The following is a 14,807-nucleotide window of genomic DNA, read 5'->3' as shown; positions in this document are numbered from 1 at the left end:
GGTTCCAATACACAAGCTCAGTAAAGCGTAGAAAAGTATTTGAATCCAAAACAATTACATATTTGACCCAGGTCTGATTCATATATATAATATATATATATATATATATATATATAAACTCACAGAGCACTTTATTAGGTATTTATAAGACTTATTTTTAGACTTTGACAGCTGTAGCCTATCCACTTAAGAGTTATGATGCATGTTCGGAGATGCTCTTCTGCATACCACTGTTGTAATGTGTGGTTATTTGCATTACTGTCACCTTCCTGTCAGCTTTGACCAGACTGGTCACTCTCCTCTGAAGTCTCTCATTAACAAGGCGTTACTGTCTGCAGAACTGCTGCTCACTGTTTTTTTGTGTTTTTTTTGCACCATTCTTTGCAAATTCTAGAGACTAGTGTGCATGAGATCAGAAGTTTCTGAGATACTCAAACCACCCTGTGTGCCACCAACAATCATTCTACGGTCAAAGACACTTAGATCACATTTTTTCCCCCATTCGGATGGTTGATGTGAACATTAACTGAAGCTACTGACCCATATCTACATGATTGTATGCATTGAACAGCTGGCAGATTAGATAATCACATGAAAAAGTTGGCATAATGAAGTAAAAATGTTCCTAATAAAGTGCTCGGTGTGTGTGTGTGTGTGTGTGTGTGTGTGTGTGTGTGTGTATATATATATATATATACACATATATATGTATATATTTATATATAAAGATTCCATCATAATTATGAATGGACACAGACAGCCCACAAATGGACACAAAAATGTTTGTTGCAAACATTTGGTACTTTCCTGCTGTGAAAAAAACTGGTGAACTGCCACATTTCTGGTAATATGATTTCCCAGAGAGAAATCAATGCTCTTGTAATGTCGATGCACCATCGGGTGCAATGGTAGACAACACGCATGTCATGGTGTTTTTCCACAGGTACATTGTACATTACAACAAAATGTGGAATTTTAATTCAATATATGCTGTATATGGTTAGCAAAAATCTCAGCTGAAATCATTATGAGTATTTTTGTCTGGCTCTCATGTGTGAATATAGCATGATATACACATACGCAATACAAAAATGCACTTTTTATACAAACAAACACACACATACATATACACACACACACACACACACACACACACACACACGCACACACACACGCACACACACACACACACGCACACACGCACACACGCACACACTGGTCCATTTTTATTTGCCATTTCATTTTCCCCCAGCACTATTGACATTTTCTGCGGCTGCAATGTAGCAGGCAATAATTAACGCCAGCACCTGCTGCTCAGGACTCCTGCTGAGTTCACTCACCAGAGGAGGAAGACAATACAAAGGCTCTGATGGAGCCCTCTATTACACAATTGTAAACAATGTCAATTTCCAAAATCTGGCCTTTTCAAGGCTCTTGGCACAGGTTACAGGGCTAATAATGCTTTTAAAAAATTGCCGGTCAGAGTACAAACATTTTGCTTTTTAAATATATTACTGCACTCTGCCGTTTCCATTTTCTCTTATCATTTGTTCTTAAATTAGTGTTAACCCTAAGATTATCAGAATATATTTCTTTCAGAAAAAATTGCATATAATCAAGACAAGTCATGCTGTGGACAAACAAAGTGGACCACTTAAGTGTAAAGAAACTCATTGTAGATTTACCTGAGAATTTTAACAAGACTTACACATATTCACATACTCAATGTCTGAAAACATGTTGAAAACCTACCTTTAAAAAAATAGACTTCAGCTCAGCAGGATCAGCCCTTCTGGGAAAAACTACCTGCAAATTAATTCATACAATTATCCATCAACTTCTATAGTCAATTTCACAGCATACTGTTTTGATTCTGAAAACATTTACTTAATTGCCATACACATCCATTTTTTCCAGGATAAATCGAAACTAAGAAGTAAAACAAGGCATCCATTCACAACCATGGGCAGTCAGCATAACATCGCCCACTTGTCTCTAGTTACTTTATCTCACCTCTTGATTTAACCACACATCTAATAACCGAAACTTATCATTAAAACATTTCCCCAAGATGACCCTTAAGGTTACACAGCTTTCCATCCATTTTTCATCTTGCATTACCTGTAAATATATAGTAAGATGCAGTAGGCTAGATACAGTAAGTCAGAAATTTGGGGCCCGTTTTCAGTGAGTATAAGCAACATATATGTAACTAACGTTAACTTAATCTCAATCACTTCAAGAAATATGCCAATATATCCATTATGCGATTGAACACGTGGAGAAGATCCAAGCTATGTGAAACAACTTTTCGTCACAGATAGATCTAAAGGGGGGGGAATCGTACACGGTAGTATGGCTACCTGCTTGCTTCTAGACGTACATTAGTTAAATTAAAAGTTAGGAAAAATCGCTTAGGTAGACAGTAAATGGATAAATAAATAGCAAGTTGACTTCCAGCCAGTAGTTTTCCTGCTAATCAAGCTAGCTAACTCATTTCAACTGTAGCTTGTCTCTTCTAAAGTAACGTAACTTAACCGGTAAACAATTTGACTCTTATGCTCTTATGCAATCTGCTGAACATTAAGCTGGCTGGTTAATCAGTTAACAGTAGCCGTAGAGTCACTAAACTAAAAACGCACGACAGAGCAGAGGGCTTGATCACTCACATTCTACACACTACATTCATGAACATGCTAACGTTAGCTAGCTAGATGTGTTAAACATATCCATGTTATATAGCTAATCAGCTCTGGCTAGAGATATCATTTGCTCTTTGCCCGGTTACTCAATTCAAGTTCAATCCGGGGGGCTGTAAACGTGAAATGGAAACTGTATGCTGCTCTTGCGTTAACTTACTGTGCTGAGTATCACTTTTTTTTCTGGACTGAAACAGTCTCAGCTCACCGTCTTTTTATGTCTCAATGTCATTGACACTGACGTCGGACATCACCTATGGCTAGCTGGCTAAATGTATGGGAGAGGGATATGCTTTCACAGGATGAAAGCTTACTTGGAAATGACTAGCTAATAGAAATGCACGTCCTCCTGTTCACAAGAAAAGACCGACATGGACTGCCAATGTGGAGCAATCTAATTTCTCGCTAAAACTGAGCTTACCTTTGCAGTCATGCTTAGCTGACAACTCTCTCCAAGCCTCACTTCCTTGTGCGTGATGACGTACACGTGTCGCTACATCACGTGTGGATCACGGATAGAAAATAAATATATAATAGGTTGAATTGTTCACGGCTCAAGGTTTGTAAACTCCATATAATAGATAAGTGATACGTGCTCGCCGAATACTGACTGCACATTTCTTCGACAGTTTTAAACAACTGTGGATTAGCAATTTAAATAATTCAATCTGAGTTCATTAGGTCACGCTAGACGACCCTAAGGTTTTGGTGGGCCTTATTTTGTGGGCCCAAAGTGCTTCAACATAAATTACACCCACCACTTAGCAGCTGAATTATGTGGCCCATCCCTGGTTTTGGTCTTAAAAGACTGCATAGTGTTTATGCCAGCGGTTTATGCCAGCGCCGGTTATGATGTTCAAGCTGCTCTTTGAGCGTGGTCCATTCTGCATGGACAAGCATGACAACATCTAATCAGTCAAACCTACCTTTAAATACTTAGGGCTGTAGGCCAGTGTTAAGTTTTTTATTTAAATAATCAAGGGCATTTTTGGTGGTTTGATTGTTAGTCATCCAAACAGGTATGTGAGTTCCTGGGCTGGACTGGGGTTGAGAAACACTGCTGTAGGCTATTGGCTTTGACATATTGCAGGGCTTTCCAGTGCTCCCATTTTAGAAGCATTTGCCCCTGAAAATTGATGTGTGCTAACTAGAAAGATAATTGAGGAGCACATTTACTAATTGGGATGCATTAGTGTGCCCCTAACATTTTAAACTTAGGATCACGTGCTCCCTGGAAAAAAACGAAACAAGCGATATAGAGGCTTAAGGACACATAAGGACATAATATATTTTATAATATTTTATTCTATCAGTATTGCCATATATTTCAAAGTTTCATAGAGTCTGAATCAGAGCTTGGTTCAATCACTCATCAGTCTTGATGTACTCATGATCTACAGTGGGCTCCAGAATTATTCAGAATTATTGTCACCCTTGATAAATATGCTGTAAACGAAAAAATAATACTGTTATTGACATAAGCTTCATTTTAAATTCCACAAAAACAGGTTCCAGAATTATTGGCACCCCTGGTTTAATACTTTGTGCAAACACTCCTGACAAAAATGACAGCCATGAATCTTTTCCTATAATTTGTGATATGGTTAGAGAACACATTTGGAGGGATTTTTGACCATTCCTCCACAACTTTTCAGAATCAATTATATCCTTGGGATACCCCCCTCTGCTCTTCAGTTCAGGCCACAGGGTTTTCATGGGATTTAAGTCTAGAGAATGAGATTGCCTTTGCAGAACATGGTTATTGTTTTTACTTAACCATTTATGTGTGGATTTTAATGTACACTCACCAAGCATTTTATTAGGAAAGTTTTTGCTATATTACACCTTCTTATTAATGTGACTATCTTATCAGCCAATTGTGTGGCAGCAGTGCAATGCATACAATCATGTAGATACGGGTCAGGAGCTTCAGTTAGTGTTCACATCAACCATTGGATTGGGGACAAAATGTGATCTAAGTGACCTTGACCATGGAATGATTGTTGGTGGTAGACAGGGTGATTTGAGTATCTCAGAAACTGCTGATCTCCTGGGATTTTCATGCACACTAGTCTCTAGAGTAAGTCTAATAAATAAGTAAGTCTAATAAATACCTAATAAAGTGCTCACTGCATGTATGTTTGGAGGCATTGTTCTGCTGGACAATTTACCTATGACCAAGTATCACCTTCGTAGCAGAGGCAACCAGATTTTCTGCCAAGATTTCCTGGTACTTGTTGAATTCATTGTGCCATTGATCTTAAATACTGCCCCTGGAACACTGGCAGCAAAAAATCTCTAAAACATCAATGACCCACCACCATATTTGACAGAAGGGATGTGGTGCTTCTCCTTCTGTGCATTCCATTTTGGCCTCCCTTTGCCATATGGGGATAATATGCATTTGTGTCCTCCTCCTGGCAAGTTTTTTTTATACCCATTACCCAACTAGTGATGGTCAGTTATCATCTGTGTCTTCTTAATTGACTTCTTTGTCTTTTCCCATGCTGATAGTTGACAAAGGTTTGCATGCTTGTTACCTCATTTTATACTCTAATGAAACAGGAAGTGATGGAATGACACACTATAGTTCCTTTAGACTGAGATTAACTCAATTAAGTAAGATTGTATTTCCAATTTCACTTTATTTTATTCTATTCACAATAATTGTTTGGGGTGCCAATAATTTTGGCCCTTGTGGTTTTCAGAAAAAGTGAGATTACTACATAAGAAACATGACAGGAAATGTATTGAAATGTATTTATTAGACTTAATATGTCTTCTGCTGCTGTAGCCTATCCACTTAGAGATTTGATGTGTTGTGTGTTCAGAGATGCTCTTCTGCTTCCACTGTTGTAATGCTTGATTATTTGCGTTACTGTCACCTTCCTGTGAGCTTCAACCAGTCTAGCCCTTCTCCTCTGACCTCTCTCATTAACAACATGTTTCTGCCCACAGAACTGCTGCTCACTGGATGTTTTTTGTTTTTCACACCATTCTCTGCAAACTCTGGAGACTGTGTGGAATGTCAAGTGAGCAGTTTCTGAGATACTGAAGCCAGTCTGGCACCAACAATCACTCCATGGTCAAACTCATTTAGATCACATTTCTTCCCCATTCTGAACCGCTTGACCACGTCTGCATGCTTTTATGCTTTTAGTTGCTGCCATGTGATTGGGTGAGTAAATATTTTCATAAACAAGATGGTGTACAGGTCTACCTAATGAGGTGATCACTAAGTATAGATCATTATCCATATTGTTTATGTATCTCAATTTTTATTAAGGGTGTCTATATTTCTGGAGCCTACTGTATGCTGGAGCAAATGCGCAAGGGTTACTGCGCAGTGTGGCTTTGAGATAGCCTTCTGTCTGCTTAATGTGGTAGGCATATCTCTTAAAGTGATTTAATTAGCAAACATTACACATTACATTATTAACAGCAGTACAGTACTATCCCACTATCAATATTTTACCATAAAAATGGAATTCAAAGGAGCAAATCTATTGCCAGGTCCCTGAACCATCAGGGTAGGCAATATACAGCAACTCTACTGTATAATGATGATTATGATTAATCCAATAATTTATATATTTGTTACACAGCACCTGCACTGTCATTAGTAATGTTATTGTGCGCAATTACTTTGAGATAAGTGAAGTAATAAAGTGATGCAGTTTATTGGCAATAGTTCACAGATGACAACTGCTGTAAATTTTTTGCAGTGCCCTCGTGAATTTCATGTTGCATAGTTGACTAGGCAGGTTAGAGTCATAAAATCTGTTAGGCAGGATATGGCAGCAGTATGGTTAGAGTTCTTCTGAAATGCATGTCAGGTGTGCACAGACTACCAGTTATTGTCGAGAAAGTTGAGCCTTAGATCGCTGTTAGCTCTCTTGCTGTACTGTGTGACCAGAAGAGTCATAAATTAAACCTCAGTGATGACATTTTGAATGAATTATGAATTAATTACTTTTATTCTCTCCAATTTGCAATGCAGAGTTATGCTCATGCAGGGGTTATTGTCTAGATTGTCAATTTGGGATAGCAATTTGGGTCCAGCATGAGATGTTAGTCCATCACTTCTTATGACCCCACAGTTCACAAGTCAGTTGTGCACGAACACGAGTCCTAGGAACACTCTTATTTCCCAGCTCAACAGGTAGACTGGGGCTGCCAGATTGAGTGGCAGGGATCTCTAGTGAGCAATGATGTGCTGCAATCCCAGCCACTGCCCCTGACCCTTCTTAAATTACTGTTTGGTCATTTTGCTAATTTACACATAAGCAGCTGCATCTTCTGAAAAAAGCAGTCACATGTTTTCTTAGTTTAAGCTAAGTCATGACCACTTTGTTACCCTGTATGTCATATGCAAATTTAAGTTCATACTGTATATCTTGATGACATCGTAAGTATGGTACATTATACAATTATTTTGTGATTATGGTACTCAACCCATCATAATAATTTGAATACATTTTGGTTTCACCGTGTAGCAATTACAGCAGTTTTTATATGTAGTCTCCCATTCCAATGATTGGGACAAATTAACATAATGTCAAATAAAAGAGTCATGTTTTGTATTTGGTTGCATATCCTTTGCATGCCATGACTTCAGCATCATCTTCACCTGTAAATTATGCCGATACAGTATAGAACACATTTGTTGGTTAAATGGTTTTAAGTGATCAAGGGCCCAAGGTATCAAATGAGCCTCAAAGCAGTAATATATATAGCTGGCTACTGCACTGATAAAGGTCAGCTAGTTTTGTGTGAGAAAACTGTGTGGTAATTAGCCACCCAATACAATGTGATGTTGATTTTTCAATTGTATCGGCCACCTATTTTAGTTCCAATCCTGTTGGTCACATTTTTACTCCAGACCTCTCGGTCAGTTAAAACGAATACAAACCGCAGCATGCTCAATGATGTTGCGTGCGTTTGATTATTAGCTAATAAACGATAACACTCATCTTCAGTTTCATATATATGGGGCAAAACTTCTCAGGGCAAACACGTCCAGTAATGTCATTAGACGTGTTTGGCTTAAATCTCCAGCCTGTGTTTCCCAGAAAGTAACGGGCACTCAAACTCCACCCTTGAGACTGGTTTATGGGCGGCCACCCAGCGATCACATGACATTCCCACGAAAAAATGTTAACGTGAGGATGCAAATATTTTTGTTGACTTGTGTGAACTGTGTGAATTGAATTGTGTGAACGCGAGAGACATATCACTGCCAATAATAACTTTGAACCCTTGCTTTAGCAGCAGAGTAGTCAATATTTGGGGCATTGCTATTTATTCTTTATCTTGGTTTTGAGTATGCATGTGAGGGACAAGAGCAGCCAATTGATGAGGTCTCACCAATTACCTACTTGCCCCCCAATATGGGTTTTAGTCATGAACACACCCTGTTCCTTATACATTTAATGAGCCAACACCTGGAGGGCGATGAAAGGGCTTTACCAAAAACTCTAGCTGCCAGAGTTAAAGCTGTAAGAGGGAATAAGGTTTTGGGAAGTACTCAACCCATGGGAGAGAGTCGACCGGGATGGCGACAACCAGGGTACTGGGAGGCAGGATGGTGGCAGGTTCTTTGTCAACTTGGAGAGGTGAGTGAATTTGAGAGAGAGCGTCATGCTTAAAGTGGAACCCGTTAAAAAATAGGGACTACTGGGCCTGGCGGGGCTTAATCTTCTCAGATATTCCAGGTTGCGGTGGTCGGTCCAGGCAATGAATGGGATGGTAGTTCCTTCCAGCAGGTGGCACCACTCTTCAAATGCCAGCTTCACCGCCAGGAGCTCATGGTCACCAATGCTGTCATTTCTCTCTGAGGACAAGATATGCAGAGAGAAGAAAGCACAGGAATGGACCTTGTTCTCCAGGGATCTCTGCGATAGTACTGCTCCGAAACCTTTGTCGGAGGCGTCCACCTCTGGGTCAGGCATAGTCAGGACAGGAGCAGAGGAGAAGCGCTTCTTGAGCTCCAGGAAGTGGCATTGGCTTCAGGGGTCCAGCCAAAGGTTACTTTGCTGGAGGTCAAGGTGGTCAGAGGAGCAGCAACAGAACTGTAATGACTGTGGATGAACGTCTGGTAGAAATTGGCAAAGCCCAAGAAACGTTGAAGCTCCTTACAGTTGGTGGGGAAGGCCAATTAGCTACTGCAGAGGACTTTTCAGGGTCCATTTAAATCAGCCCGCTGGAGACGGCAAAGCCAAGGAACTGGAGCAGTGGAAGTTGCACTTCTCGGCTTTGACGAATAGCCAGTTCACCAGGAGAAGACGGAGTGTGTTCCTCCAGGGAGGCAGAGAAGATGAGAATGTCATCCAGTTGTAAACGAAACGGGACAAAACACAGGAGATCAGACAGAAAATAATGCTGGAGAGTATGGCTAAAGCGCAGGACAATCTGGCAATGACTGAGACAAACAGGGGTTTGAATGCACAGGTAATGAGAGGGAAATACAATCAGGTGTAAGAAACAATCAGGAAGTGGGAGACAGGTGAAATTAATGACAAGGAATGAATGAACAGACAGACAGACTACGGTGAGCATGGAGAGTAACAATAAGTGAAAACACTAAAGACTTTGACAAAACAAATATCAGAAAACACGGAAACCTGACATGCATCCTCTTCATATGCAAACACTCCATATGTTACTTCATTTTTTATACTCTATTAAAAAAGGAAGTGATGGAATGAGACAATATAGCTCCTTTAGACTGAGATGAACTAAATTCAAGTCAAATTGTTTTGGCAATTTCACATTGTTTAATTTTTAGGGGTGCCAATTTTGTAGAAAAAATGAAATTACTAAACAAAAAGCATTAGGGGTGCCAATAATTCTGGAGCCAACTACATATATACATACATACACCACATGCAGGAGCTGAGGCCATCTTTGCCATCAGACATCCTTTTATCCAGTGTTAAATGGTTCTTCTACTTTATTTCCAGGCATTGCAGCTGCTGTATGCTTTGTGAGAAAAAAAGGGAATTCCGTAACTACAAAAGCAAAGGTTAACATTACTCACAGCATAAAAAACAATTTAAAAGGGAGCAAAAGGGCTCTAATGGCAGATGGTCTTCAAAGAAAATGCATTTTGCGCACAAAATAATTCATAGCTTTTTTGTCAGTGGCTTCTTGGAGTCTCAGAGTAACAGCATGAACCACAGTATTTTTCTCAGCAGGTCATCTGCTCTTTCAAAATAGGCTCTACCAGGAAATTCCTCTTCCACAAATATTGATGGCACAGCTCTCTATCACTTATTAGAAAATAGCTGTCAGTAATGTTTTAAGAACTAAAATCTACTGGCCACATTCTACTTCTGAGCATGTCAAAAGATTTAATGTTGTTCAGGCCATTTCATTTTATAGGTTAAAAAACCTGGTATAGTGACCTATCTAATAATTTGTGTTATTTTCTCAGTAGTTATTGTTGTCATTCTTGTACTGACTCATAATCTTTAGGTTTATGCTTATTTATATGCTTCCAGTCATTATGCCTGTTCATTTTATGTCTTAGGTGACAGTGTAAGACATAATTTTGCAACATCAACAACAAAGATCTTGTGATGATTGTTTTGTGATTGCTTGGAATGCTTTAAAAATGTCATCATCAGCTATTCACAACAGCAAGATTCAAAACCTAAGAGTCTTGGGAATGACATCTGTTGACCTTAAGAAAATAGGCAGAACCACAACCAAGAGGGTGGACATTTTTGCCAAAGTGCCTATATTTAGTCATCCGGACACAGTGTTTAAAATAGCCTGGATATAAACAAGTGATTAGTCTGCTTCTTACTTTTCCTACCAGAGTGTATCTATTAACGGTCAATGATGGCTGACCCATGAGGTCCAAAGGTCAGATAATTTCTATTTAAAGAAACCAAGGCATGGGGAGTATTTTAGAAGTGTGGTCGCACACAGTTTGGGAATGCTGACAGTTTCATTGTTTTTATTTCTTTATTGTCAAATGCTGACACAAATCTACCCTGTCTTATATTTTGCTCTTGTCCATCAGTCACATATAGATTTTGCCATGCAGATTTTTGTATTTAACTTGCGGATGGGTTTTTCTTCCCGCTGTGACACTGGGTCCTGTCAAAAACTGAAAGGCATTGGAGATGTATTCATGATATGAAAATGAGATTCGGAGGAGTATCAGGCATGAAGCCTATTTGCACCCACAGAAAAAAAGGTTAACATTTTGAGCCGCCTCACAGTTTTCCATTAGCAAAGTTATACAACCATTTTCTGTAAGCCTGGCCCCTTAAATATTAATCTGCACCTTGATTCTGCTGGTGAGGTAAAGTCACTGAAAGACATGGAAAAAAATCACCTATTTTAAAAACTCACAAGAATCCATCCTTGTGTATGGAGATTATAATAGCATGAAAGCCATAATGTTTGAATGTGGGAACACCATAATATGAGGGGTTACTTTGTAAATTGCAGAGATTGATTTAAATGAGAATTTATTTGCTCAAGTGGGGATGTAGAGTGTGTTCACGTAAATCCAATTTTGTTTGATCTTACACCCTTTTACAACAAATTGAGCATTTTATAAAATGCAGAGGTCTAAACATAATGTTATTGCATTCGCAGCTGATCTATACAAGTGCAATTGTAAGTGTAAATTGAAGTATCATAAATGGTTTTTGATCAGTAGTTGGTAAATCAAATTTGAAGATCCAGAAAGAAATGGGGAGGCCCATAAACATGGTGAACAGATTTTATTTCAATGTTTGACTCAAAGTACAAAAAATGTTTTACAGCAGGATGTGTGATGCAGTCTGTGGACCAGCTGCCTCACAAGCCATATAGCAATTCCCCATGCACAAACGGGGTTTCTATTCTACCATGGCACTTTTTCTCCATCTGTATTGCCCTCTCTGAGTATAGCATAATAATTAACAAAAAGATCAGACTATTCTGTTCCCCTTAAAAAAATTAAAATAATATTTGTTTACATATGAGGGTTAATTTGAAACACACCAAAATTGTATTGTTCATAGATGTGAAAACTTGTGTGTGTGAAATATTGAACTGAATGCTGGACTCACGAACCTGACCTCTAAATGGTACAACATTAAACGACACATTTCTTCTTTTACAGTTTCAAAATAATAAATAAAGGCCCTGTGCAAAAGTGCTAAAACATGTCAGTTAGTACTTTCAGTTGGTACCTGCTCGGGCAACTATTGAGCTTGTAAAAGCTTCCTGTAGCCTTTGAAAGTGTCTTTCAATTCTCACTTTTGGATTTTTTCCCCATTCTTCCAGGCAGAACATCTCTAGCTCAGAAATATTCTTTGGCCATGTACAGCATGTTTGAGATCTTTCCCTGATTTTCAATAATATTAAATTCTGGGGACTGTGGTGGCCATTCCAAAACCTTCATCCGTCTTTCCTGGAGGTACTTCATAGTTGATTTTGAGGTATGCTTTGGATAATTGTTTTGCCGGAATACTCAACCTATCTTCAACTTCGAAGTCTGGACTGACCTAAGTACATTGTTCCAAGAGGCTTCAGGCTTCTCAGTGATTTCTTTTGCATACTTCAGACACTTAATTTTGTGTTAAGGTCGTTCTTTCTGGCAATTCTGCCATGCAGATCTCTGTTGTTTAAAGTATGTTGTATTGTTATCCTCTGAACAGCTTGACCTGTGTTTGCTATTCTTTTTTGCACCTCCTTTGGTTCTTCTGAGCATTTCTCACCAAGTCTCAGGCCATTCTATCTGAAATCTTTCTTGGTCTTCCAGACCATGCCTTGGTTTTAACACCAAGCTGTTGTTAACAACAGCCACTACAGATACTTCAGAATAAAAGGTTGAGCCTGGAATTAGACTAATTGAATCCCTAACAAGTAAATCACCTGGGTCTGGGCCTTAGTAGTCATTGTTTTAAAAAGTAACAAAGAATAATCCAAAAGGGTTCCCAAACATTTGCACAGGGCCCTTCTCCTTTTTTAAAAATAATTTATAAACTGTAAAAAATATAATAAAAAATTGTTTAAAAATTTGCAGAAAGGTCTCATGTTTAACTCATTTAGAGTTCAGGTTTGGTTTTGATCACATACAGATTCATCGTAACAGACATTTAAACAAGGGGTGCCCAAATTTTTGCACCCCACTGTAAATCATTTATATCTTTGAAAAGTTTAATTAAACAAGGTTTTCGTGCAGTACATTATTGATACTTACTGTTTGGAACTGACATTCTCAACTATATTTCATCTTTGTCTTATTATATTCAAATAAATCATACAGGCAAAAAGACAGAAAGCAAATAAACAACATGGACAGCAAACAGAAACACAAAACAAGGAACAAATTTACACTCGTCTAGCCACTAGTTACAAAAGTGTAATTCCTCTTTGACTAAAAGTTTAACTGCTTCAGTTTGATATGAACTGAATACAAATTCTAAATAATCAAGGGGAGTCGTCTATTCTCAAATAATCTACAGTAACCCTTGTGTGGAAGCACTCAACGCACACTGTGACTATAGTCTGGAAACTGTGAATGACTTTAGAGAAACAGCTCCATCCCACATCCTCCAAAGTGGGCTTAGATCTTGTTCGCACAATGAATAAGCAAAACATGCTTTGCAATGGAAAACATTCCCTCAGCAGGTGAGCATTCTGGTGCAAAAAGGTGGCAGTCCATTGCGCAGATGGGTGCTGCACATTGTGGTAGATGTGGTGAGCTTCCCTGCTTCACTGTAAAGCACTTTGAGATGAAAAGAGATCATTATAAAAGAGGCCATTATATAAATGCAATCCATTATTATTATTCTTTATGCTATACCAATGGGAATTTAAAAGTCGATGCATTATCATGCATCAATTTATAAGGTGTAAGATTGTGTTAGATTTGGCCTGTGTCTAGGTTTATAATGCATTTGCTCTGACTATATTTAGATTGTAAATGCACATTAAAAGAGAGACTACATATTCTCCATGTCTTTCAGAGTAGCAAAGAAAAGGAGAGTAAATGGGAAAAGTATGAGAATATGAGTATGAGTAGCAAAATAAATTTCTGCATTTACATGTGTTCCGGTGGCAGATACTGCTAATCAAAGACACGATGAGGCACGGTAAACAAGTTGATTTATTACCCGAACTTGGAAAATCAACGCATTTCACAGGAATGGAAGCTGTTCCTAACTTGTGTCTGTTGTTTTACAACACACTAAATAACAACTTACATAATACATTCAGTGTGAACCTCAAAGCTGTTGAGAGTAATTTTTTCATATGTATCAACATAAAGAAAGGGGGCTGAAAAAGCACCGATCTTTGGAATGGACTGAATAAGACAGTTCTTATTCAAAAACGACTTCTTAGTGAACAACTAAGTACAGCACTGATTCATACATAAAGTGTCAACAATGCACTACACTAAAGGTCACTGGAATTTATTATGGGGAGGGCGGTCCAACAGGGGTGAGTGATTACTTTTCCTGTTCTTCAATAATCTTCTGTGTGTATTTGTTTGAATTTTTTTCTGTATTGTGGCTACCCATTGATTATCTAACTGAAAATGCACTATACCTTCATGGACAAGTATATTTTACACATTACGAATGGCTAATTAATCATAACAGCAAACCTTATACAATTGAAAACAAAACATTATGAAAGCCCCCAAATAGTATCCAAATGTGTTCACATCTAATTGAACTAATTTAACAATTTGACTGCATGAAACACAAAACAACTTGCACAAACTCACAATTACATGATGTGTTTGAGCTATCCACCTCATATAATGAACGCATAGCATATCCATTTTCAATATCTTCAATAAGTCTAATCTATACATCTATTAGACATACGGTAGGTAAAATCTCAAAATTACACAAAATGTTGTCGTGTAAAAATGGCAGTGATGTATACAGTATATAATTGGCTGTGGCAGGCTCTTTTTGTTTACATTAAAATAAACCCATGTTAAAATAACAAGATGATGACTGACTCAACAGTCATATCCACACTGGTTTTGTTCAACATCGAACAAAATAAACAGCTCTGACATTAGTTTCACAATTAAACACGGACCAATCCTATAGGCCGTGCTTCTACTTAGAGAAGTCATTTGCT

At 38.3% G+C, this 14,807-nt stretch overlaps 1 protein-coding gene across 2 annotated transcripts in view; it reads right to left on the bottom strand.

Annotated features, from left to right (window-relative positions):
* The window catches only part of LOC133137027 (electrogenic aspartate/glutamate antiporter SLC25A13, mitochondrial), a 66,577-nt gene extending 63,397 nt beyond the window's left edge, over positions 1 to 3,180 (bottom strand). The window contains exons 1-2 of one of the 2 annotated variants that reach the window (XM_061255003.1): positions 3,121 to 3,180; positions 1,753 to 1,806 (exon numbers count right to left, since the gene is read on the bottom strand). In XM_061255003.1, the coding sequence (XP_061110987.1) occupies positions 1,753 to 1,806; positions 3,121 to 3,132 (66 nt within the window). In that variant the 5' untranslated portion in view covers positions 3,133 to 3,180. Of the gene's footprint in view, positions 1 to 1,752; positions 1,807 to 2,859; positions 3,008 to 3,120 lie in introns of those variants that run through there. The other variant, XM_061255004.1, reaches the window with a different exon arrangement.
* Between the last annotated feature and the right edge of the window lie 11,627 nt (positions 3,181 to 14,807).

Source organism: Conger conger, chromosome 9 (assembly GCF_963514075.1).
Source record: "Conger conger chromosome 9, fConCon1.1, whole genome shotgun sequence".
Lineage (NCBI taxonomy): Eukaryota > Metazoa > Chordata > Actinopteri > Anguilliformes > Congridae > Conger > Conger conger.
The sequence above is the reverse complement of the archived record's forward strand: the minus strand, read 5'-3'. Positions and strand labels throughout refer to the sequence as shown.